This window comes from Setaria viridis, chromosome 5 (assembly GCF_005286985.2).
Source record: "Setaria viridis chromosome 5, Setaria_viridis_v4.0, whole genome shotgun sequence".
NCBI classification, from domain to species: domain Eukaryota; kingdom Viridiplantae; phylum Streptophyta; class Magnoliopsida; order Poales; family Poaceae; genus Setaria; species Setaria viridis.
In genome coordinates, this window is record NC_048267.2 from 9095439 (window position 1) to 9119360 (window position 23922).

At 46.2% G+C, this 23922-nt stretch overlaps 4 protein-coding genes across 5 annotated transcripts; 3 read left to right on the forward strand and 1 right to left on the reverse strand.

Moving 5' to 3' along the window:
• Positions 1–4198: 4198 nt before the first annotated feature.
• LOC140222775 (uncharacterized) lies at positions 4199–4770 on the forward strand. Its single transcript, XM_072293910.1, has 2 exons — positions 4199–4529; positions 4625–4770. Exons 1-2 carry the CDS (start codon positions 4199–4201, stop codon positions 4768–4770), a joined length of 477 nt encoding a protein of 158 aa, XP_072150011.1.
• Positions 4771–11907: 7137 nt separating this feature from the next.
• On the forward strand, positions 11908–14420 carry LOC117855413 (probable staphylococcal-like nuclease CAN1). The gene is made up of 7 exons (XM_034737764.2): positions 11908–12252; positions 12726–12815; positions 12893–13080; positions 13161–13220; positions 13306–13465; positions 13859–13927; positions 14050–14420. Exons 1-7 carry the CDS (start codon positions 12085–12087, stop codon positions 14149–14151), a joined length of 837 nt encoding a protein of 278 aa, XP_034593655.1. The 5' UTR covers positions 11908–12084; the 3' UTR covers positions 14152–14420.
• A 624-nt stretch (positions 14421–15044) lies between these two features.
• On the forward strand, positions 15045–17405 carry LOC117855518 (uncharacterized). Of its 2 annotated transcripts, none has more exons than XM_034737894.2 (6): positions 15045–15140; positions 15597–15789; positions 16133–16217; positions 16402–16456; positions 16840–16978; positions 17054–17405. In XM_034737894.2, exons 2-6 carry the CDS (start codon positions 15616–15618, stop codon positions 17219–17221), a joined length of 621 nt encoding a protein of 206 aa, XP_034593785.1. In that variant the 5' UTR covers positions 15045–15140; positions 15597–15615; the 3' UTR covers positions 17222–17405. The 2 variants fall into 2 exon arrangements, with proteins under 2 accessions (XP_034593785.1, XP_034593786.1); XM_034737895.2 differs by having other exon boundaries at positions 15054–15140; positions 15504–15789.
• A 4143-nt stretch (positions 17406–21548) lies between these two features.
• On the reverse strand, positions 21549–22612 carry LOC117855116 (uncharacterized). Its single transcript, XM_034737397.2, has one exon. The coding sequence runs from the start codon at positions 22504–22506 to the stop codon at positions 21802–21804; it is 705 nt and encodes a 234-aa protein (XP_034593288.1). The 5' UTR covers positions 22507–22612; the 3' UTR covers positions 21549–21801.
• Positions 22613–23922: the final 1310 nt, after the last annotated feature.

Below are 23922 nucleotides of genomic sequence, written 5' to 3' on the forward strand. Positions count from 1 at the left end.
TCAAGTTCTATTTTAACTATCCATATGTAGATATAACTTTTTGTTCATGATTTTTCAATCTTTTCTTTTTATTTTTTTTATTTTTTTCAATCTCAATCAAAATTGTAAAAATTGTGCTAGCAAATCATGGAAGATTTATATTCAAGCAAGCTTGTTAAGTACAGTTAAGGAAAAGATACCAAAACTAAAACCAAATTTTGAAACTGTAGTCATTAAATCTTGGTATGGAAAAACTTGAAATACAAGTGAAATTAATGTGTAACTAGTAAAAATTCCAATGGTGTTTAGTTACACAAAAGTAAGTGCAAGTCTAAAGGCTTGGTAAACTACTTAAATTTCAAGCAAATTTACACTATTCAAGTCGAATGGGATTATGAAACATCCCATTTTGTTGCTTGTTCTTTTCAGCTTCCTCTGCTTGTTTTTTTTATCCCATTTACTTATCTTGTCAGCTTCCTCTGTTTGTTTTTTATCCCATTTATTTATCCTTAGCTTTTTGGTTCATTTCCAAAATTTAATGTCTAATATGTAATAACTAGCCGATGCCCAATCTTTTCGGTGTTGATTCTCTAAGGCCAGTTTCAGTGGTAGTTTCATAGAGAGTTTCATCAGCAATAATTTCTATGCCACATCAGCAATTTTGCTGACTTGGCATGGTCTTTATAAGGAGAGAGAGGATGGAGTTTCATGAAATGAGAGAGGAGTTTCGTCCCATGAAATCTAGCAGGTACAGTTACCAAATTTGTAGTCTAGGTAACGGTGCAATGAAACTGTGCATTAAAACTGGCTTAATAGGAATAAGATGTATGTTAGTACCACAAAGTAGCAAATTATGCTATTATCGGACGCTTTGAGAAAAAACAAACCCGTTTTGAGGCTCTTTTCTGCGCCCATTTTCTAGCCGTTGTGGGTTTAAAACCATGGGTCTCACAAATCGGCCAAAAAGAGCCACAACAAGGCCAATAATCCCTGAAAAAACAGACAAAATGTTCGAAACAACAAATATTCAACAAGCGTTTCGCCTTATGCAGACTAAAGATACATGCTGGAAACTTCATCCTTCACATCGTTTGGGGATCGATCAACTTACCTAGATAAAACACATCGCGATCCTCGCGCAGGACCTACTGTGCGCTGCCTTGGTGGTCTCTGTCACGGCATCCGGCAGCGGCGGAATGGGTAGTCATTGTCCCTTCTCGAGGTCCAACAACAGCGCGTTCAGCTTCTCCTCTCTGGGCGCATTGACACCGATGCGGGCGGCGCAGCCGCAGCAGCACGATTGGGACGGCATGGATGACTCGATGGGAAGAACGCGGCGATGAAGAGGGACCACAACAATAAGATGTAGTAGTTGTATGATCTGACCTCAAATAAAAAAAGAAAAAAAACAAAATGCATCTGGCGCGTACATGTGTTTATTGTTTTTGCGTGCATGTGCTTATTGTTTTACGCACATGGGCCACGACCCTTTTTTGGCTTACTTTTCCTTTAATTGGGCTGAGCCTATTTTCTTTCTCTTTCCTATTCTTAGTGTTTGTCCGAGCTCGGGATGCCGCTGGCCAGCAGTTGGCGCCCACGCAGCAAGTGCGCCTCTGGCTCCTTTCTCCTTATCTCGCTGACTGAAGGGGCCCATAGGTCATTGCCACTCCTTTGCAGACTTGCAGTTGAACCAAACGGAACAGCCACCACACCGCATATTCCTATACATCTTCCAAAAGAAATTATTCTACTCATCTTTCACTATTTGAAATTAGTGTGAACCTAGCTAAACGTATGAGATCAATGCTAATGGTAGAGCAGCATGAGCACATGATGATGGCTTTTTCTTTTTACGGACAGCACACCCATGCACGACGTCACGCCCTCCATGCAGAATGTGGGGCTGGGCGCGGCGCGCACCAAGTGCCAGCGCTCCCCCCACCCAAGGCGTCACGCTACAACTCCTGCATCCGTCATAGGGAGGCCGTGGAGTTTGTCAAGGTGGCTGACATGGCAGAGGCCCTCAAGGCTCGCAAGCTTGGTGAAGCGGCCCCCGCAATGTCCAAGGCTTTGGCGCCTCTCTCCTCGCTCCAGCTCAAGATCCTAGCTTGGGGGTGCCAGCTTGATGACGCGGACGTGGAGGCCATCTCCGTGTCCAGGGATCCGGAGTCCATCGCGGTCGCCTGATGCTGCACGACGGCGACCTCCTGCACCGCACTGAGCCACCTTTTGTGCAGCGGCTCTACTTGATCGACTTTTATCCACCCGTTATTTTGATTTTGTATTTGTGCACGTTGTGAACCTTTTGGCTTGTAATCTTGGTGAACGTCATTACCGCTTGCTCCACCTCCCCCTCTTCCTTCTCTCACCCTGACGTTGCGGCCTGGCCATGTCACGCGTCTTAGGTAGACCTATCCAGCTCTGCAGCTGGAACGTGCAAGGGCTAGGCCGTGATGGCAAATGCGTTGACGTCAAGAACAATCTCATGGTGCGGATGCTCGACATTGTTGCGCTCTAGGAGACAAAGCTCAACGCCATCTCCTCCTTCACGGCCAGCTCCTTCCTCCCGCAAGGGTTCAGGGAATTCGTGTTCAAGCCGGTAGTTGGGGTGGTTAGTGGCATCTTGACCGCCTGGGACTCGCAATGCTTGCACCTCATTAGCTCCACCATCAGGGTGTTCTTCCTCACCCTGGCCACCTTGGTGGACGAGACCAAGATACTGGTCACCTACGTCTACGCCCCCTGTGTGCACGAGCTCCGCGCCGCCTTCCTCACAGAAATGGTCGCCACAGCAGAAGCTCAAGCCGGTCGTCCATGGCTCCTCTTCAGGGATTTCAACCTCACCCGCGACCCTGAAGACTGGAACAATGACAACTTCGATGCAGCTGCTGCAAAACGCGTCAACGAGGCCATTGACATAGTGCTTCTCCAAGAGCTTCCCCTCCAGGACCGCCTCTACACCTGGACCAACCGGCGGGATGAACCCACCCTCATCCGCCTTGACCACGCATTCATCAATGCCTCCTAGGGGGAGGTACTCAAATCTTCCCTAACCTTCCTCCTCCACCCCATCTCCGACCATGTCCCGATCATGCTGAAGGCGTCGTCCCAAGCTCCAGTGGTGGCTATCGTCCGCTTCAAGAAGATGTAGGCCTTGGACCAGGCCTACAAGGACCTGGTTTCGGAGGTCTGGCAAGGCCTCAAAACCAAGTTGGGTCGCCCATCACCTGGCTGGTGAAAAGCCTCAAGTGGGTTCGGGCCGAGAGCAATGGGTGGACTAAGATGCACCGCCGCCCAGCCATCCTCATCTCCAACTATCGGGCCGTCCTCTCCCAGCTCGATCTTCTGGAAGAACGCCGCCAACTGTCCATCAAAGAATGCCTGCTCCGCCATGGGGTTGAGGCCAAGCTCTCCGCCTCTAACCACACCGCGGTGGTCTACTGGCGGCAACAGTTCACCTTCCGAGCATGCCATCTGGGCGATGAGAACACGAAGTTCTTCCATGCCTTGGCCTCCACTCGCTTGCGCCGGAACCACATCGCCGTGCTCTGTGATGGCGACACCTTGGTCTACACCTACTAAGGAAAGGAGCGCCTCCTCCACGACTTCTACTCCACCCTGCTGGGGGCATCCCAGCCCACCTCCCACGACTTTGAGCTGGGCGCCTTCCTCCCATCGGTCGTCAACCTCTACTGGCTGGATGAGCCATTCACAGACAAGGAGGCCAAGGACGCCCTCTAGCGCATGCGTTCCGAAAGCAGCCCCAACCTGAACGGCTTTGGGCTAGCCTTCTTCAAGACCTTCTGGCATGTGGTCAAGGAAGCCGTCCTCACGTTCCTGGCGGCGTTCCAGGCTGGCGCGGCCGACATGGAGCCCTTGAACCGTGACTTCTCGTGCTCCTCCCTAAGAAGGAGGTGATCACGATCCCTGCGGACTTTTGGGCGGTGAGCTTGTAGAACTGTGCGCCCAAGATCACGTCGAAGATCATGACTACACAACTTCAACAACACATCACCGACCTCATCTCCCCCCTGCAAACCGGCTTCATCAAGGGGTGATGCATCACGGATAATTTCCTCTTCGCCACCGAGCTCGTCCAGTGCTACCACAAGCGCCACGCCCCCACCATCGTGCTTAAGCTGGACTTCCGTAAAGCCCTCGATTCCGTCAACTAGAGAACTCTCAATGACATCCTCGACACAAGGGGGTTTGGCAAGCCATGGTTCATTTGCTTCTCACCACCGAGAAGACCACCGTCCTCCTCAATGGGGTTTCTGGCCCATGGATCCAGTGCAAGTGCGGGCTTCGCCAAGGGGATCCCCTGAGCCCCTACCTCTTCCTCATCGTCGTGGATTTGCTTCATCGGCTCGTTGTGCACCTAAAGATCAGCCTCCAGCACCCACTAGTGGATGATCTCCCATACCCCGTCGTTCAGTACGCCGATGACACCCTGCTCATCCTGCGCGCGATCGAGGATCAGGTGCAGCGGCTCAAGCGCATCCTTGACTCCTTTGCCGCAGCGACCATTCTGCACATCAATTTCCACAAAAGTATGTTTGTGCCCTCAACCTTGACGTCGATCGTGCTACCTCTCTCACCTCGATCATGGGGTCCCCGGTGTCTTTGTTCCCCCAAACCTACTTAGAGTTGCTGCTCTCCACATCAAAGATCCCGGCAAGCGTCTTGAACACCATGGCCATCAAGGCAGAGCGCGCGGTGCCCGGGTGGCGCGCAGCGCTCCTCTCCAGGACAGGGTGGCTTACCTTGGCGAAGAGTGTATTGATGGCGTAGGCCATCTACGCCATGTCCGCACTGCCGCTCCCCCTCTCCACCCTTGCCAAGCTGGATCGACCAAGGAAGGGGCTCTTCTGGGTTGGCGCGCCAAGATGCAGCTGCGGCGCGTGCCAGGTCGCCTAGGAGCTAGCGTGCCGCTCCAAGTATGAGAGCGGGATTGGCATCAAGGACCTGACGACCCTGAACAAGAGCCTTCTGCTGCGACATGTATGGATTGGGTCTGGTTTTGGTACGACGGCGGCCGGGTATAGGCAGACATGCCATGCTGGAGCCACATCAAGAGTCTCATCTCGTAGTACTGTGCCATGACGGAGGTGGCCCTAGGGGACGAGGACACCGCCGCCTTCTGGCACGACACTTGGATGGAGATGGGACCCTCCGCAATGCCCTGACTGCACTCTACTTCCACTGCACTGACATCGACGTCACGGTGGCAGAGGTGGTGGCGGCCAGGGGCATGACCCCTCTCCACTTTCAGTCGTGCCTTTCTTCCACCACCTAGGCGGAGCTCGATCTCCTCAACAACGTCGTCGCCTCCCTCTTCCTCACCACTCATCCGGATGAGAGGTGGCTCAGGGGCTTCCACTCTAGCCCCCCCCCCCCCCGGGCAAGCGACTTCTACGCCCTGCTCCGTACCCCCTTGGGCGGACCGCTAATGGCCGACATTAACTAGGATTGCTACGCCCCAAAGAAGGTTCGGATTTTCTTCTAGATTCTCCACCATAGCCACACGTGCATGAGGGCACTGCTCCACCACCATGGTGCTCTCGACACCCCCCGCTTGCCTTTTTTTGCCACGGCACGCCGCTGACCGAGGACCACCTCTTCGCGGCTTGCCCCAGGTTGGTCCCTCTCTAAGCACGGCTCCTCCTCGGGCGCCCCTCCCCACTAGTGGCCCATATCACCATGGAGGCCGTTTGTGACCTCCTCGCTGACTTGCCACCGATCGTGGCCCATACCGTGGCGCTCGCAGTCGCTAGAAAGTGAGGAACAAAATGATCTTTGATGTCGTCTGCCTCTCGACGGCGGACATTCTCCGCCAGCTGCTCAACCATGTCTCTCTTTGGGCGTGTCGTGCCCCTCGATGCATTGATGTTGATCCCTTGCGATCCTAGTGTCAATCTCTTTTGGATGTAAATTAGATGTGTAGTTGTTTCTTTCCCCCTACCCCCTCCGTATTCTCCCCGTGGGTGCCGTGGGTGCCCAAAAAGGGACTCCCTTTGATGGAATGAAAATTTCAGGTAGGCTCCTTGCCCCCATTGGTTCCTAAAAAAATTAGTTTTGAATTCCATTTGAATCTTGGTGCTATTGAGAATTTATGCAACAAAATAAGATCCGACATGAATATATTTTGAATTTAAAAAATCAACATTTTTTTAAAAAATGTTGAGGTAAATGTAAGAAATGTTGAAGAAAAATGTTGGTGTGAGTAAAAAAATGTTGAGCTATAATGTTGGTGAATGTAAAAAAGTTGAAGAAAAATGTTGGTGCATATAAAAAATGTTGATCAGCCTTAAGAAATGTTGGTGACAATTAAGCTCGATTTTAAAGAAAATGTTGATGAATATCAAGAAATGTTGGTGAATGTAAAAAAATGTTAAATAAAAATATTGGTCAACATCAATAAAATGTTGGTATATTCGAAAAATGTTTAAAAAAATCTTTTGATTCAAAAGATGATCAAGTGTGATCTTGTTTTGTAGATCTCGTAGCATTTGGTTTGGAAACTGCGAACTTTTTTTCCGCGAATCTTCGTTCGCACGAAAACCAAGGCGCATGTCAAAAGTTGTTGTCCTCCTGCTGGTGGCTGGTTGCAACATTAGCGCAAAAAATTAGCCTGCACGATTTTGCAGATCAATGGGCCGTGAGCAGGCCATGCGATGCAACGCTTATTCCGAAATATGTACAGGAGCCCTCGGCAGCAGATGGCGCCCTGGCGCAAAGTGCACCTCCGCGTCCTTCCTCCTCTCCGTCACCTGTTTGTTGTTGAAGGTTCAACTCGAACTCGCTAGGACTATCTTGCCACGCCTCGCTGCGCCGCACTGATTCGGGAGCTTCCGCGCGCACCACTGCCGAATATCGCATGGCAAGCTACCACCGTGAGTGCAGTCGCCGACTGTCGTTGAGCTGCCCGAGAGCCCGCCGCCTCCTGCGTTAGCATCACTGTTTGGCCCGGGCGTCCAACCCAGGATCTAGGGTCCAGACTAAGGCCAACCCGAGTTAGCATGTCCACATCAGCTCGACCCAGTGGCGGAGGGAGGGGTCTGCCAGGGCCAGGCCCCCCTATGACTTGGAATTTTACACTAAAAATTTTAAATTTGATAATTTTTTTGAAAAATTAGCACTGTTGGCCCTCTAACCATGAAAAAAATTAAATTCCTGGCTACACCCCTGGCTCGACCCCACGGTCACACAGGCAAGTTGACCCGGTCCATAGCCACGTTGCGTGACCTTTTGCAGTGAACCCGTCTAATTTCAATAATTATAACCAGCAGTCCTTAATTTCATCATTTTACGTTGAAGAGCCAAGATCTTTATGTTTATTTACAAATATACCATTGCATTTTAGCTCTGTTATAGCAATTCTTGAGCTCACATGATCATCGCAGTGTGTATAATAGTTTAGAATGCCTTTCATTGTTCTGTATTAACTTTTTGTATATTATTTTATTTGTTTGCTTGCATGTTTGTTTGCAATGCTTGTGAATGATTGCTACGATTAAAAGGAGAACAACATGTGAAATTGCATGACCAAGAATTTGAAGGCTATGAGGAGCAGCTGTATCTTGAGAAAAGTAAGTGTGCTTGACCCACATTTCTCCTAATAATATTTAGTTACACCTTTGCATGTAGTATCAGACATGATGGGACCCAAGTTAGGATACCTAGATTCCAATTTTCGTGCCGCCTGGGCTTTACCTCACATGATGGGTAGATTTGCTTATTTGCTTTACTTGGTTATATGGATGGGGAAATGGGGAGTATGTTCATACTTATAATGATGTTACACTTGTTTACTGGATTATGTAACTGTTTATGGTGACCAACAATAATTTTAATTGGAATACTGAGCAACCGCAAAACTGTGCAACTGCAAAATCTAGTTTTCTTTATTGTGTCAGTAATATAGTTGGACCGCGTAGGGATGGAAGTTTTTTCTTCTTAGGACCATCAAGGAAGGGGACCAATACAAGTTGCAATATTTTTGTTTTGTAAAGGCTTCGTAGTGAAAAACCAGTATATCGGTAATGTGTACGAAAGGTCATTCTCATACACATGATTAATGAACTTGAAGGACTAAAGATTTAATTCTTATCTCTTCTACATATATCTTATTTATTTATATATGTTTATATTAATGTGGTTGGGAAAAACTTACACGTTAATGTGCATGGGTGATGATCTAGCGAGAGGCCATGGGTGCACAGATCGAGGCTACTGGTGATAGTATGGCTACTATCCCCACCCATGACGAGCATACTTGTCAGGGTAACTTATAAGTTCCAAAATTCATTGGCTAAGATGTTGTTTACGATACTTTAGTCTCATTCTGCTTATGATGACATGGAGATAAAAAAACACGTCATGGAAGAAACATTGTGAAACAGCTAAATAAACAAGAAAGCTAAATTCACATACTAAAACATATCAAATTAATCAAAGACCCGAAGCGCGTCATTAACAGGACATCATCTTCATCTCAACAATAAGTGCAAAATTGACAAATAATACTACCAAATAAAAAAAAACAGGATTTGTGCCACAACTCTCTAGCGAGAGAGACTATTGTTTAATTTCTCCTTGTTATTATCAGGCATAATTTCTAGAGTTTTTAAGGAATGAAATGGTTTTTTTCTTTGATTTCTTCATGCTTTGTACAAATCACCTGTTTGAATCCATTACAAGAAAGTATTCTTTAACTTGATGGAACGGGAAAGTCTATGTGCCAATATGAAATTATTTTTGGGGTAGAGTCGTCATACTCTTACCCAAAATGCAAAAAATCTCAGCCATTGGTACGGCAACAACAATCACAGCAAAAGTACTAAACCCTGTATCCTCGCCAATATACTTGACTGCAAATCTTTTCATGGAATCAAACAAATACACCCCCAGTAAGATAAGTAATCCCTGCAACCGCACACTAGTTTAGTTACCACATGACTATAGACGAAGAACCATAAACAATCAAGAAAAAAACAAAGGAAAATTTGAGGCACAAGGGAAAGAACAAGTTCAAGGAATAAAATGCAGGAATTAGTTGGTTCAAAATAATTCAGATGAGTTGCATATTATGAAAGAACTAATTAGAGTGCTTTATTGATAATTAATTAAAAGAACTGCAGGATGATTTAACAAGTGAGAGTTTGGCAGGTTGCATCACTTCTCTCTCTCTCTCTTTTAATATAATAATGACATAAGAGCAGGCTCATTCCCTACAACGAATGACTGATAGATTTCATTTGAAACATATTCAAACTTATAACTTATTTATTTTTCAAATTCATTGATGTCCATGAGATTACCAGTTAATAAAGATGATTGTTAGCCAGTTAATCGAATATTGAAGAACAAACAAGCAACATTTTACTTCTGATCATCCATCACTTGTAAAATCCAAGAAACTAAGATACCATGTAGCTCAACACAAAAATAAAATAAACCTGTAGAGGTTGCCTGCAACCCAAAGACTAACATGTCAACACATCTTGAAAGAAAGCAAAGCTTTTCCTCTAATAATTTTCTGTTTTCCCTCTGCCAAATCTGGCATGAAGTCTTTCAACTTGTACTACTCTCTCTGGTCACAAATAATTAGTGTTATGGTTTGCGTACAGTTCACCTTTGAAACTTCATCCATCTACTAATAAAATTTTATGTATTGAGTTTGGATACTTAAAAATGATACAAGCTTACGTCTTGAGAAGTAGTTTCATAAAAGTATATATATACTTTTGCTAGATTTTATGAATACTCTATTAGTTTGAAATTATAAGATGTATTTTGTTTCATTAGGACAAGGCTTTGAATAAATTACTCTATTACTACTTTATTTGTGATATAGAAGTATACTCATAAGAAAGTATTTTAAATACGAGTATGTTTTGTAAAACAAAAATTATATGTGTCAGTAGAGTGATTGTTAGCCAAAGAATGAAATATGCCTTTCAATTTAAAAACGGAGCAAGTATACTGTAACTGAAAGTAGCAGTAAAAGTTGTATTTGGGAGACCATGTGGGTGTCTAAATACAGTAAAGGTCACTTCTTTGCGATGGGGGGATCATGCATCTACTTAAAAGTATCGAGAAAAATAGAATCCCAAGCATGCTTGCAAATTTTCATCTTATTTCATGCTTGCAAAACGAATGAGAAGGCCAATTAAGTGAAAATTTCTAGCAAAACATATCTAAAAGAATCCCTAGCAAGATACGCATCAAGCAGATTTCCGGGGTATACGATGAGGTAATATGTGTTTTCTAGAAAGCCGGGCAAACTCGTAGTCGACCAGATTTTTTTTAACAAAAAAGCTAATTTCTCAATCATATGCTGATTGAGGTTGGGAAGCAAGGATCGATTCTCAGACCGGTGGGAAATTTTAAGAACTAACGATAACGTATCCGGACGATGAACTTCACGATCCTGTTGGCCGCCCTCTCTGCCATCGCCTTCAGCCGGGCATCCGTCTCCGAGAGTGACTCCGCGGTGCGTTCCTTCTCCCGGTCCAGCAACGGCGCGGCCAGCGCCGCCTCGCCCGGCCGACGTCTTCCCTAGCGCCGCCACCGCCGCATCCGCTGCACATCATCGTTAATCCGATGGGGTGAGGCGGTGGCGGCGACAGAGCGATCGACGAGAACTCGGATCGCTACGTAATACTGCCGACGAGTAATAACTTGCCACACGCCTCGTTGTGTTTTGTTCGTTATTTTGGATTTGGACCCTCTGGAACAGCACACCTCGGCTCTCATCTTCTCTTTGAAATGCTATACATGTTTTTTTGTGCATGCATTGGCACATGTTGGTCTAAAACCTCAGCGACGCAGTTGAGCAGGCCAAGGCTTGGGTGGCTAATAACTACCATAGGAGTTGGTGCTTTGCAGAGGATAATTAGGAGGCAGGTTGCAGAGGATCATACCGGATATTTTTGCATTTCTTTCGTACATCATATAATTTGTTTTTTCCAAGGAAAACTTTTTTTTGGTAAATAGAATTGTCTTCGGCCTCTGCGAGCAGCCATTTTGCGAGTAAAACTATGCTGTTGTTTGATGCACATCTCTGGTTGATGTTCAAAAATAATTTCTTGCTGGTGATTTTCTTTCTACACGGTTCTGCCTCGTGTGTTTTCCTGTTCTGAAATTGACGGCTCTAGCACCAGTTGCAGTGTCACCGCCAATGCCGCCGACCGCAATCTCATCGGGTGAATGTCATCGTCACGGCAGCAGCTGGGCATTTCAGAGCCTATCACTAGCCCAATCTCAAATTGTTATTAGGAATGGAATTCAGATGAAGAATTCTCATCATATTGTGCAAACCAATAGCACGAGCAAGCGAGCAGCGAGCAGCAGCAGCAACTGGGGGGCGCGGGGGCCTCGCGATGCGCTGCACGCCCGCGTCGCGTGCAAGGCCGCAGGTGGAGGAAGCGGGCAGCGGCCGCGCGCGGAGCCACGGCGACGGGCGCGCAGCAGCACGGGGACGCCTCGCGAGCTCGCGACGCCCGGCGGAGGCATGCAGGGCTGCGAACGGCGGAGCGGCCGGGGCCATTGGCAGCCTGGCGCGGACCACGAGCTGGGCGCAGGGGGCCGCACGCAGGACGACAAGCGGTGGCGCTCCGAGATGGCGGCGGCGGCAGCAAGAAACAGCACAGAGGGGTGTGGAGACTAGGGTTAAGGAGGTGCATCCGACGGATAAGACTTGTTGCACGGATCTCAAACGTTGGAAGCCATCTAACTAAAAACTACCAAAGGTACATAGTAATCGCGGCAGAGATATCATTCCTCTGGTTTCAAGGGAAGCCCACTTACTGGGCCTGAAAGCTTCAAATCAGCTGCGAGAGGCCCAATTAAAGGCTCTAGTGCACGATGCATTCTTGCCTTGCAGGCCGCAAAAGGAGGCCCGACGTGCACGACGCGTGGGCCACACAGTGACCGCACGGCTCACACGCCTGCCTCACCAGGCCCAAAGGACTCGCTGCCGGCCTGGCTCGCCCGCCGCAAGTTCCAGCCAACCCCGCCGCCGAGCTCCTGCCTCCCGCACGGCGCTGGCCTTGCCGCCGCCGCGCGGGGTCGCCAGCTCCTGGCCATCGCCAGGTGGCGCAGATGCCCGGGGTCATGGGCACCGCTCCCGGTCATCGCCGAGAGAGAAGGGGATCGTTCCACGTCCGTACCGGCGTCGCCGGGAAGCGCGTGCCGCCGTCGACGGTGCTTGCGTACTGCATCGGCGCCATTGCCCTTCTCGCGAGCGCTGGCCGCACCCGAGCACCAAAGGTATTGCTTCGTTCATTGCTTGCTCTCGGATCCACACCACTTAACTGGCGAAACGTCTGACGGTTAGCGTTGTAAGAGTTCCAGCAGACTCTAATTTCTTCTGCAGCTCTCCGACGTATTCTCGAAAAAACTAGATCCCAACCACTTGTGTTTGCAGAGCACAGTGCTCGGTTCTGTTGGTGAAGAGTGAAACAGGATTTCTTCAGAAATTCATTGTTCCTTGCCTCGTGACCACCATGTTCCTAGGCCCTCCAACTTTGGCATAAATTCAGTAGTCGTGAAGGAATCTGTGAAAAACTCGTATATGTCTTCCCATTCCTTTTACTTCGGATGCATTCGTTGCTCATTGTTCTGCAAGGTTGCTAGCATGGCAGATTGATCATCTGTACTCTGTAGAAGTGCTGTCAACGTGTTATGCTCCCATTAGTTGATTTAATTGGTGCTATCCTTATTATGGGTAACTGGTATTGCAGGAGTTCTGTCTTGGCTCTTTTTGGTGCATTTCGTTGACACCTGTTGCTTACAAACCTCAAGGGGTTAAGTATGAGCTGCACACTCTCCATGTAAGATGCCCCTCTCTTTGTCCTTTTAGATATCATTGAAGACGAATTGCTGACAAATGTACACGCTAGTTTCTTAGGTGGATGCTAAGGCTGTAACTGACGGTGACACAATCACCGTGTATGTTAACATGGCCAATCATCCAGAGTCTGGTGATGTGTCCCAGGAAGTGCACAAAGCGGCCACTGAGTGGACCAAGGCACGGGTGGCCAAGAACTGCCAGCGAGCTGATGCTTTGCAGAAGATCATACTGGATGGGGGATATAGGTCATTTGAAAAAAAATCACAACAATCAAGTAGCATCCTTTTATGATGTGAGTTCTGATGCTTTTGAGTTCTGGGTGTAGGCAGGTTCCTAACACGAGAGGCGAACAAGTTCTCGCAAAGAAGTACAGGATTAGGCTAAGGTTTGGCCCTACTTGTTCTTGATCAATGCTGAAGGGCTTGGTTCTAATTTGGACGGCAGTTGCAATATAACAAAATGCAATTCAGGGGAATCGATGCACCAGAGAGCTTGATGCCTTATGGTAAAGAGGCGAAAGAGGAGTTGGTGAGGCTGGTGCAGGGAAAAACATTAAAGATTTCCATATATGACAGTGACCGATATGGTCGATTAGTTGGAGATGTTGACTGCAATGGGGTTTCTGTGCAGGTAAGAAACAACGCTGAGTCACTGATGTGCCTTTAGAGTTCCTTCTAGAAATCTAGGAGTGGTAAGCTATCAAAGTATTGGAGGCCTTGCTCCCTGTGCTCTTGGCTTTTCTTGAAGTACCTACTCCACTCTTGGAATTTTATACTACATAAGTACATAGCTTACAACGCCCCATTTACCTTCATCCAGTCATGTACACTACAAGAAATGAAATCTATTGAAGTTGAAGCATGGAATGTGCAAGCACCGGAACCAAATCATTTATATGCTTCTGATGTAAATTTCAAAAAAAAAAGTTTGCATTGCCTCAGCTGAAGATTATTTGCATTCTGGTTAATGCTCAGCAACATTCAGACACCAAAATGAATTGATTTTAATATTTTTTTCCAATAGGAACACATGCTGAAGAAAGGGCTTGCATGGCACTATACTGCTTATGATCATCGGATGGAGCTCAGCAAGGTAACTAGTACTCTTGTACTACCCAGTATGACTCAAAGGGCAACTCCATCCACTTGACTGAAGAGCCCTCTGAACATTTCGGCAACTTGCGCATGAAATTTCTGATGAATGGACATTTTCAGTGGGAGAATCAGGCACGGGTGAGCCGAACAGGATTATGGGCTTTGCCAGATCCAGAGAAACCATGGGAATGGAGGAAGAAGAAGCGCAGTGGGACAGTGTGAAGCAGCTGTGGATTTCTGTTGCACGCTGTTGACGAGGAATCGCTGATTGGTTTTATCTGTTCGGAATTGTAGCCTGGACCATCCCTTAAGAGTGTGCTATTTGTTGCAAATTGTAAAATCGTTGTAGAGTGGAGCACGTTTAATTGATTGATGTAAGCTCCAAATGGGGATTAGGCTACTGTAATTAGTATATTAGAACCTGATTGAATTGTTGTAGGGTTTTTCCCCCAGACAAAATTGATTGATTTGGCTGATCTCATCTTGCTTCATAGGTTGTGTTGGATAAAATTAAAATGAAGGCCTGTATTGAATTCATAAGTATACATCAGGAGTAACATGTGAAAGTAGGTAAAACAGGTGGGAAGATAGCTTGAGTTTAGACAATTTTCCCCTCCATATCTTGTTTCTGTTACAGCTTACAGAAAACAGCACAAAGATGGGGGCAAAAAAAAAAGAAAACAGCACAAAGATGGGGAAAAACACTGTAATTATGTAAATTTCGCTCTCATTGAGGGTGTTCCTGCAAATAGCTCACAAATCGACGGTCCTGATGAATAGAACCACGGCCACTGTGACATCGCGTCCGTCAGTTACTTCCCCCTTCTTCAAACTAAGGCGTTCCCAATTTAGGAGTGGCAAAATTTGCCATAAATGCGTAAATGTAGCGTTTCGTTTGTATTTGTGAATTATTGTTCAAATATTGACTAATTAGGCTCAAAAGATTCGTCTCGTAAAGTACAACAAAACTGTGCAATTAGTTTTTGATTTCGTCTACATTTAGTACTCCATGCATGTACCGCAAGTTTGATGTGATGGGAAATCTTCTTTTTGCATAGTGTTAAAGTTGGGAGTTTGGAGGATATAAACATGGCCTAACCCCAACTCTCGGTGTCGCCAGTTGCCACAGTTTGGACCTTGCCCTCCCTCTCCATCTCCTGTGCGGCTTGCCGCCATTGCTCATCCAGACCCTACTTGGATTTCGCTCTCAGGTCCGTAGCGCACCGCGCGCACTCATTTCTGTTCTAATTTTTTTATGCTTCTTTGGCCGAGAGGCGATTTGGCTGGAGAGATTTAGAGAAGCTGAACTGCTGCGTAGCGATCGGATCTCGCGTTCTTTTCCCGCCGCAAATTAGTTGTTAATGGTAATATTAAAAGCGAATCTGTATGCTCGATAGACATTTTCTTGCCTTTCCAGTTTGGCAACTGCACGTGCATCAATGTTTTTCTTTTTCTCTTGCTTATTTAATGGTCGTTTATTTTATTTTTTATTTTATTTTTTTTGGGGGGGGGGGGCATAAAACTCCAATGCATTCATGGCGGATACGTCTGATTAAGCTTTTTTTTTTAATAAGGGACAAAATTATCTCAGCCACTGCATCAACCTAGGATGTACAAAGCTGAATGTTTGATTAAGCATGAGGAGACTAAAGATGCGACCTTTACAGGTGCTTGGACAGTTTAACCATGGAGCAGCCAGCACAAGCGATATCTGATGGCATGTACGCTTACAAGCATCGTTGTGAGGGAGGAGTTGATATCCATGACATCGTGGTCAAGAAGAGCACTTTCAGGATTCTGCTGTATTATATCAGCACAATCTGCCTTCTCGTGACTGTTTGCTGCACCCTGTTGTCAAAGGTATTTTTTCTTGAAACATCACTCTAAACCTGTTAAATAATGGAAAACACAATTCAATTGAAATAATTCAGTTGTGCGGATATGCCGGTTGCTGTATCCACTATTTTCATGAGCTTCTTTGCAATATACTTTGAGGTTTGATCCAGTGAGGCAATATGTTAGGCTTGAAGAACAACCTTATTGCACTTCCTGTGTTACTTTTTAGCGATGCTTTATTGTTGTTTTATCAAACACGATACTTTGTTCTTGTTGCTGCTTGCTTATTTAGATTCAATTGGTAAATAACAAACATTAGTTATGCTGCTGATTGCTTAAATTGAGTCTTGGTGTTTCATTGTTTCAGGAGAGTTTAGGTCTCGGTTCCCTTTGGAGTATTTCCTTTGCTGGTGTAATTGCAAAATGGTTGCGATGTGATCCTGTGAAGAAAGGTGGGTGCTGAGGTTGTGTTCGTCCTCTATTTCTCTGTGCTCTACTGAATGCCTTGTAGTTAATGTCAGCTTAAGGTTGCAAAATTAAAAAGGATGGAAGATTCCTGTTTCTCAGCATCCATGTTGAATATAGAAAAGTGAAACTGTGCACTTCTTATTAGATATTTAGTTTAATTTTGTGCAGAGTCATTGGTGATCATGCCGACTTTTGGGATTCAATTAGAGCAACACTTCTGGAGGTATGGAAGAACCAGTCTGGATTTCAACATGGGTGCTTCCAATTCTATTTGTGCTTTCAGTATTTATTGCTCTTCGAGTACGTTAGTATATTCAAGAGAACCTCAACAATTATGAACAGATAGAGGGAAGCAAAGGCTTCATAAGATAAAGGAAATAAGTGCTTCCTTATCTTAACAGAAAGAAACATTGACACGTCTTTCTCGTCAGTATTTGTCTCTGATAGGACTGAGTCCTGAAATGGATTTATTCATTTTGCTTTAGTTGAAGTGATCAGCATAGACTTGCAGGCTTGCAGCAGTTATATCTTTTAAATGGGCGATAAGCTACAAAAAATAGAGGTTTTCTATTTTCTTCTTCTTAACATGAAACTCATATTTTATAGTGGAAGAGTTCATCGCAAATTTGTACCCACCGGCAAGATTCTAAGACCGGTGCTGAACGAGTGCGTGACCCCTGTAACTTGCTACTGGAGCTTGGCACTGCTTCTACGTGACGATTATGGCCTCATGCTTGTTTTTAAGGTAAATGGTCCTGCTTTCAGTAAGTTCTCAGGTGCACGGTATGGCGTCAATGGTCTGAAAGAGCTTATTTTGCAGAACTTGAATCCACCAGCGAAGATGTTGATCCCAATCTGGAAAGCATTATGTGCATTCGTGGACTCGAATACTTTGGGCGCTTCTGTATTACCTCAACTACACGATCCACATAAATGTGCTGAACAAGACGGAGGCGAACACATGATCGCTGAAGACTTTGTTGACTGACAACAGAATGTTCATGTTTCCATACAAATGACTGAAGACACGTAATACTACTACACCGGGACTTACTTTAGCCTCAGGAATTTAGGGACCCACTTGTAACTTTGGCCGTCGTGTAACTCCATCCTTTGAATATTCAGAGTATAATGTACTGCACATATTTCTTTTTGAAAGGCCACTTCACATATTTCCAGCTCCTGCTCAGGGATTCATGTCCTGCAGTTCTGTACACTTCAAAATCATTGGCTGGCGCTCTTGCTGACATTATAAATTTAGTCACTTGCAGGCATAGATCTGTTCTTCTGATTATCTTTTTTCCTTGACCTAGATGTGAAATTAAGCCACTAATCATCAGCCTGCACAGCAGTTGACATACCACACGGCTGCACCTGCACTGCAAATGCACAATAACATAACAAAGCTAGGCATCTTCATTTGACCACACCCTCATGAGTTCCCTTGTATCAGGGGGACAACTACTTTAGCATAACTCTGAAGTCTTAACATATATGTTTTTAACTATTCTGACCATGAGCATCAGTTTATGAAGCCAATAAATGCAGTGGATCTGAAGATCTGTAAAGATGGGGATCTGTACTTGCCAGTGTTCCAAAGAGCTGATCCAGTCATGGTCATGCCAACCATGCCATCATCATCACTAAACATTCCAATTCAGCTCAGGCGCTCAGCTGCCTCTGCCTGAACCAGACAGTGAGACAAATCACTAGATAAAATCTGAAGCACCTATCTCCATCCCCATGTTATGACTTCTGAGTTATGAGTTAAACAGCTACAACTCATGAATTATTGCCCGTTTGGAACGCAGGAATTTTCACCGAATCTTACAAGAGTTAGACCGTTTTCTGCGAAATTCTCCTACAAATTCGCATTGAATTTCTTGAGGTACAGACAATGCCCTGAACATCCGTTGCTCAGTGACATGCTACTACGACTATCTGCGGCAAATTATCGGGTCACCGACACCGAGAGAATCCGACACACAGCTCCCTGTCACTGTCCATGTGGGCCCGACACGGGAGTGCATGAGTGACAATGAGTGTGACAACATGAAGGACAAGCGAGGAATAAACTCGAGAACAAAATGGCAATGATATGGTTGTGTCTGCAACTCTGCATTGTTGCTCCTAGTCAAAAGAAAGTTTGATAAGGATCAGGCTTGTTTTCCAATGGCTAGGTTAGGACGTTAGGTCAATTCCCCATCTTCTCCTCACTGTTCGTAGTGCTCGGTGTGGTTTCCATGTTGCACTATGCTTCATGCGTAAGTGTCTGTACAGTGACTTGTGAGTAAAAGTTACTCTAAAGATTTGCAAATGTGCATATCTCTGCAGTACAATCCAGGAAAATTGGGTGCCGTCAATGGCATGTTCTGAAGATTCTGTTCTTGATCACTCACTTTCTCCTCCATTTTGCTTAATTTCGCCCATTAATTTCTTTCATCAACTTGGTGGGTTCAGGAAAAATGTTTCTCAACAACCCCATCCAATTGCGTCACTGGATCTTAGTGCTCCTTCTTGCCGCCTCCATGTCCTTCCTCGTTGCGATCTGATTCCATGCGGAGCTGAGTGGCGCCGGGCGTCAACGGACGCCAGCGTCGTCGTCGTCCTCAACATGCGGCAGCAATAAAAATTGGACAGTGGACGCAGCGTCGGCGACCATGGAATGTAGAAATCCAAACAGTTCAGAACTGTTCCCCGTGCTGGCATCATGCTGCAAAGAATCTCAAGAATTTAAAAAAAATTCGGCTGTTATTGTTTGATACAAGCACACGGTTCATCTTGTCGCTGAACAAGTGCTTGCAGCTCTGCATCTCCAAATCTGCAGTACAGAAGTTTCAGTTTCTGTCCATTCGTCACGCTTCGTCCTTGATCGGCAATACGTGCATCACGAGAGAGAAGAGACTAAGAGAGAGCTTGATCGGCAAGCTTTTTTACTTTCTGCGAATGCAACATCATCAGAGATCGACGCAACGGGACCTCCATTTCAGTACACTGTCCCCCAGGTCAATCGGCAACAGCAACGCAGGCTGCTACTCTGCTAGACCCATCGCATTCGGCGGTGCAGCCATGGAAGCCGGCCGATTAACCAGGTGGTCATCAAAGCATCAGCGAAGAATTCGCGAGAAATTTGCAGGAGCCGGGTGACGATTTCCATGGAAGGTGCCGCGGCTTGAGTTGCTGCTGTCGGGCCTTGAAAATCTTTGCTCTGACGATGACGAAGAAGTAGAAGAAGCCTGAATCTGAAAACAACGGGTACTGTCGCTGCACTCGAGGCCAGGGACCGGAATTCAGAGGAGGATTCGGGTGGGCGTCTGCATCGGCATGACGGCATGGGCGTGTTGGGGTGTGGTTGTGCGCAACTGCTCACGTCGCTGCCTGTCTTCTCTTCTCAACTACTATAACCGCTATAGACTGGTAACCGAACTGAAACTTTTTTCATTGAGGGCAACTGAACTGAAACTTCATAGCAAGGTGCTAGGTTCAGGCTGTTTTCCCCTTCCTTGGTCTGATCGGGACATGAACGAAAGATGGCAAGTCTGCTTGTTATGGAAATTTGGAATGGCTTAAGGCTTAAGGAATTCGAAGCATGTATAGGGTTGAACGAGACCTCCAAAATTCACGTAAAATTCACTGGACTCGCCTCGATATGTCATCATTTAGTTTGCATTTTGAAGGCACTGTATCGATCAACCAGCAACCGCGTGCGGATTCATCTCTCTCACACGCGCATGCAAGTACTCTTCATCCGAATCAGCGGTTGTAATGCGGCACAGTATCGTTTACTTTTTTTTTTGGCAACAAATGACAGCTGCAGAATAATGCAGTAGTACCAGATCAGTTGGGTGATCAGTGCCTCTCGGCGCCAATGAATTGTTAGTCTTGATTATATGCATTTGAGGCTGTCCTTGCGATGCCCTCTGCAGGATGGAAGGTAGGATGATGAATTACTCCGTCCGATCCAAAATCTAGGTCGTTTAGGACGTTGACACAGTATTTTTACTGAAATATGCTACCTGAAATGAAAATGATTGCATATCATGAAAAAAGTTTTCGTGGCAGATCTTCGACATCATTCTTACATTTTTCAATCAATATGTTTTTTTATCAATTCGATGGTAAAAAGGTAGAAGTTTGGATGACAGGAATCTTAAAATGACTCATATTTTGGATGGGAGTACCGTAAAGTTGGTAGGTAGATCTTCATGTAAAAAGGCAATAATCCTTTGTCTACTGAAGCCATTAAAATTAAACAAGATGAGTGGGCTTGTGATGAGCAGATTAACGGAAGGTTCGTTTAGGGTTAGACTAGCTCCAGCATGGAATTAAATAAGGTGCATAAGTTTTTGTCAAGTGAGCTGGTTGGGGGCAAAGCGCATTGATTAGTGTCTTCTTCAAGGGTCCTTGGGGTGTCTCCTCCTCCACCCGTGTCCGTCCTTGATGCCCCTCACATGGGGCAATCTATGCAAAACAGTATGAAAATGCGCCTAGTTTCTGTAGCCTTTTTTGAGTTGCAGCCACTGTAGCTCCCTGCAGGCCTCCTCCCCCCCTGCTGCCTAAACCTAGTTTCTCCCTCCTTGTATTATATCATTATATGTGTGTTCATCAGGCCATCAGGCATGGAGTCCTGCACTATGCTTGCCAAATCTGTTGACTGTTGTGACGATTGAGAAATGCATCTTCAGATTATTATCAAAAAATAATTGAGTTTTTTTTGTCCTTTTGTTACTGAGGAGCTGAGGATTGTTCTGTTATTGTGAGAGAGAAACGGAAGGTTTTATTAGAATAACATTGTGGAGCGGCCGAGCGGGTACAGAAGTGAAGTTTAGTTAAGCACACTGTTCCAACATGATCACTTTTACTCCAAAATTATGTCCCAAGTGCATCTACAGCTCCTAGTATTACGTGTTCGTGTGAATCCTGAATCAGCACAGCTTAAACTCTGCTGTCCTGTTCTTGGAACGGGGTAACCCTCTTGTCAGCTCATTAGACAGGGAGACAGGGCAGGACTTCTAGAAAAGTAGGCTTATAGCAACAAAGAGCCATGCATGGGCATGGCTATTCTGCCTATTCACAATTCTCTCTCTCTCTCTCTCTCTCTCTCTCTCTCTCTCTCTCTCTCATAAATTTGAGCGTCCTCTTTCATCATAGGGACTCATAAATTTTTCTGAATTTCTGGGAAAAACAGGTTTCATATAACATATCTTTTCTGAAGTCTGAACTGAGCTGACCGACCAGCCGACCAGGCAGGCAATCAGTTTCAGGAAGCAAAAGCAGACCATACACACATGACACACCACCCATGATTCACGAGGGGATCTGAAATCACATAGCCATGCACCATGCTATGCTCATTACATTATTGTGTTTAATTTACACACTGTTACACACTTAATTCACCATATATAATACTTTGATAAGCTCCTCTTGAGTTTTTTTTTTCAACATTACTCCGTGAAAGAGACATACAAGGCACACGGTTAAAAACATGCAGAGTAATCAAGCTCAAGCACCTCTCCAAGCAACAGCGGCGACATGCATGACCACGATGGGGGTTAACGAGAGGGATTACACCTTCTGCGCTGAAGTGGGCCCATGGCCGCCGACGGACGCCAGCGCGCTCTTCACCGTCATGGCGACGCGGCAGCCCTTGAAGGCCCTGAAGCTCTCGTGCCGCACGCTGAAGCACGCCGGCGCCGGCGGCCGCTCGTCCTCGCTGTCGACGGCGGCGTCCCCGAGCGAGAACGCGTACACCCGGCTCCGCATCGACGAGCAGGCGGCGGGCGACTGCGCGCTGCGGAACGACAGCGACGACGCCGAGGAGGCGGCGGAGGAGAACGCCGACGACGAGGAGGAACAGGAGGACGCGGAGGGCGAGCCGGACGACGAGGACCTGCTGGACCGCCTGTGCAGGATGATCTTGGGCAGGATGGCGCTGAAGAGGCTCATGTACTGCTTGGAGTGCTTCTTGCCGCCGCCGCCGGCGGAGGACTTGTGGTGCCTGTGGTGGGTGACCTGCTGCCTGGCGGTGTAGTAGGACGGCGGCGGCGTGAGCGGCGGCAGGGTGGCCGTGGAGATGGCGTCGTTCTTGGGCGTGCCCGGCTGCGACTCCCACATGAAGGGCACGGACCCCGCCGACGCGACGCCGTAGTACACCCGGAAGGACGGCGCCGCGGCCGAGCTCTCCCTGGTGAACAGCTTGGAGAAGACCTTGCTCCCTCCCTGCTTCAGCTCGAGAGGCTCCTCCTTGTCCTTGCCGGTGATAGCCGCCATGGATACTGATGCGGTTGCAGAGAGAGAGAGAGAGAGAGAGAGAGAGAGAAGCAGCAGGGAGGAGGAGAAAAGAAAACGGAGAGGTCAGGTCAGGGTGTGCAGCAAGTCTGCAAGTGCTTTTATGCACCTCCAGAGACCACATGGACAGTTAATTACTAACGGCTCATTATCTGCTAATCACTGATCGGATCCCAGGAAACAAGAGCTGACTTTTGACTTGATTTATTAGGCTATAAAACACCAGCTGGAATTTACTGAAGGAAAACACTACTGCCGTGCAATGTGAAAGAGTAGGATCAGCAACGGCACCAACATGCAACTCTGCTGCTGGTACAGACTACAGACCTGCAACACCCATTCCTTCCTTCAAAAAAACAAAAAAAAAATACTGACAGGAATGACAGAAACTGTGACATCGCAGTGTATATATGCAGACAGACAATCCTCTCTGCTCCTTTCCTTCTCTTCAATTCCCGCTTTAGTATACCTAAGCTTCATTTGTAAAGAAAAAGCATGAAAGCGTACTTGCATATGGAGTAGATAACCATGCATGTGTACAAGAATCTTTTTTTATTGAAATGACAAGGACCAATTTTTACCATACTGTTAAAATAGTGAAAACACTTCATGTACATGTACATATAAGCTAAGTACTGTAGCCGTTTACAACCAACTCTTCTTTCACTACCAGCTTTTGAACCCATTGATTAGGTTCAGTCCTAGCCAAGCCACCGATCAAAGGGATTTGATTGATCATGGATCATACGTGACTGATCCAAGTTTATTTGAGCTCTTGACTTGGCAGCACTTTTTTCTTTAAAAAAAACAGGATTTTGGCTGGTATCACTTGGTAGCTGCTGCTTCTCTGCAATCACTTTTCTTTAAAAAACAAAAAACCGGCGTACATTGCTACTGCAGTGGCATGCATCATGGATCACCATCCTCATCAGTTGCGCATTGATGACACATCTGCATCTACGCGTCTACGTGAAGGCGAGAAAAAAAAACCCATCAAATCAATCCATGCAATGCACCAGCAGCCCCCATCCGCGCCATAAATCCCCACATTTTTGGCCCACGGAAGTTTGATTTGGACGTTAGTAAATCTGTTGGGTTGATTTTGTTTCCTCAGCAATCGCATATAAGTATATTTTCTGTCTGCGATGACGACATGCATATCTGATATCTCACTGTTACTCTCCCATTACCACTAAAAATAGTAAAATATCTAGTCCGAATAAGTGACGTCTTGAGTTGTCTTAGGCCAATTATTTATTTTTTTATAAAAACTATTTAATTTAGAGACCGTGTTTTTTTCTCTCTCGAATCACACAGTATAGGCGCAAATGATATACGCACGCACACTCACCCCTATAAATACACGCACGCAACCCTACCCCTATGAGAACCTTCGAA

Coding starts and splice junctions, on each gene's coding strand:
- LOC117855413 (XM_034737764.2), top strand. CDS start 12,085: ATGCCCGGGGTCATGGGCACCGCTCCCGGTCATCGCCGAGAGAGAAGG. Junction 12,253..12,725: donor GCCGCACCCGAGCACCAAAG/GTATTGCTTCGT, acceptor CTGGTATTGCAG/GAGTTCTGTCTTGGCTCTTT. Junction 13,928..14,049: donor ATCGGATGGAGCTCAGCAAG/GTAACTAGTACT, acceptor GGACATTTTCAG/TGGGAGAATCAGGCACGGGT.
- LOC140222775 (XM_072293910.1), top strand. CDS start 4,199: ATGGTTCATTTGCTTCTCACCACCGAGAAGACCACCGTCCTCCTCAAT. Junction 4,530..4,624: donor GCACATCAATTTCCACAAAA/GTATGTTTGTGC, acceptor AAACCTACTTAG/AGTTGCTGCTCTCCACATCA.
- LOC117855518 (XM_034737894.2), top strand. CDS start 15,616: ATGGAGCAGCCAGCACAAGCGATATCTGATGGCATGTACGCTTACAAG. Junction 16,218..16,401: donor ATGTGATCCTGTGAAGAAAG/GTGGGTGCTGAG, acceptor AATTTTGTGCAG/AGTCATTGGTGATCATGCCG. Junction 16,979..17,053: donor GCCTCATGCTTGTTTTTAAG/GTAAATGGTCCT, acceptor CTTATTTTGCAG/AACTTGAATCCACCAGCGAA.
- LOC117855116 (XM_034737397.2), bottom strand. CDS start 22,506: ATGGCGGCTATCACCGGCAAGGACAAGGAGGAGCCTCTCGAGCTGAAG.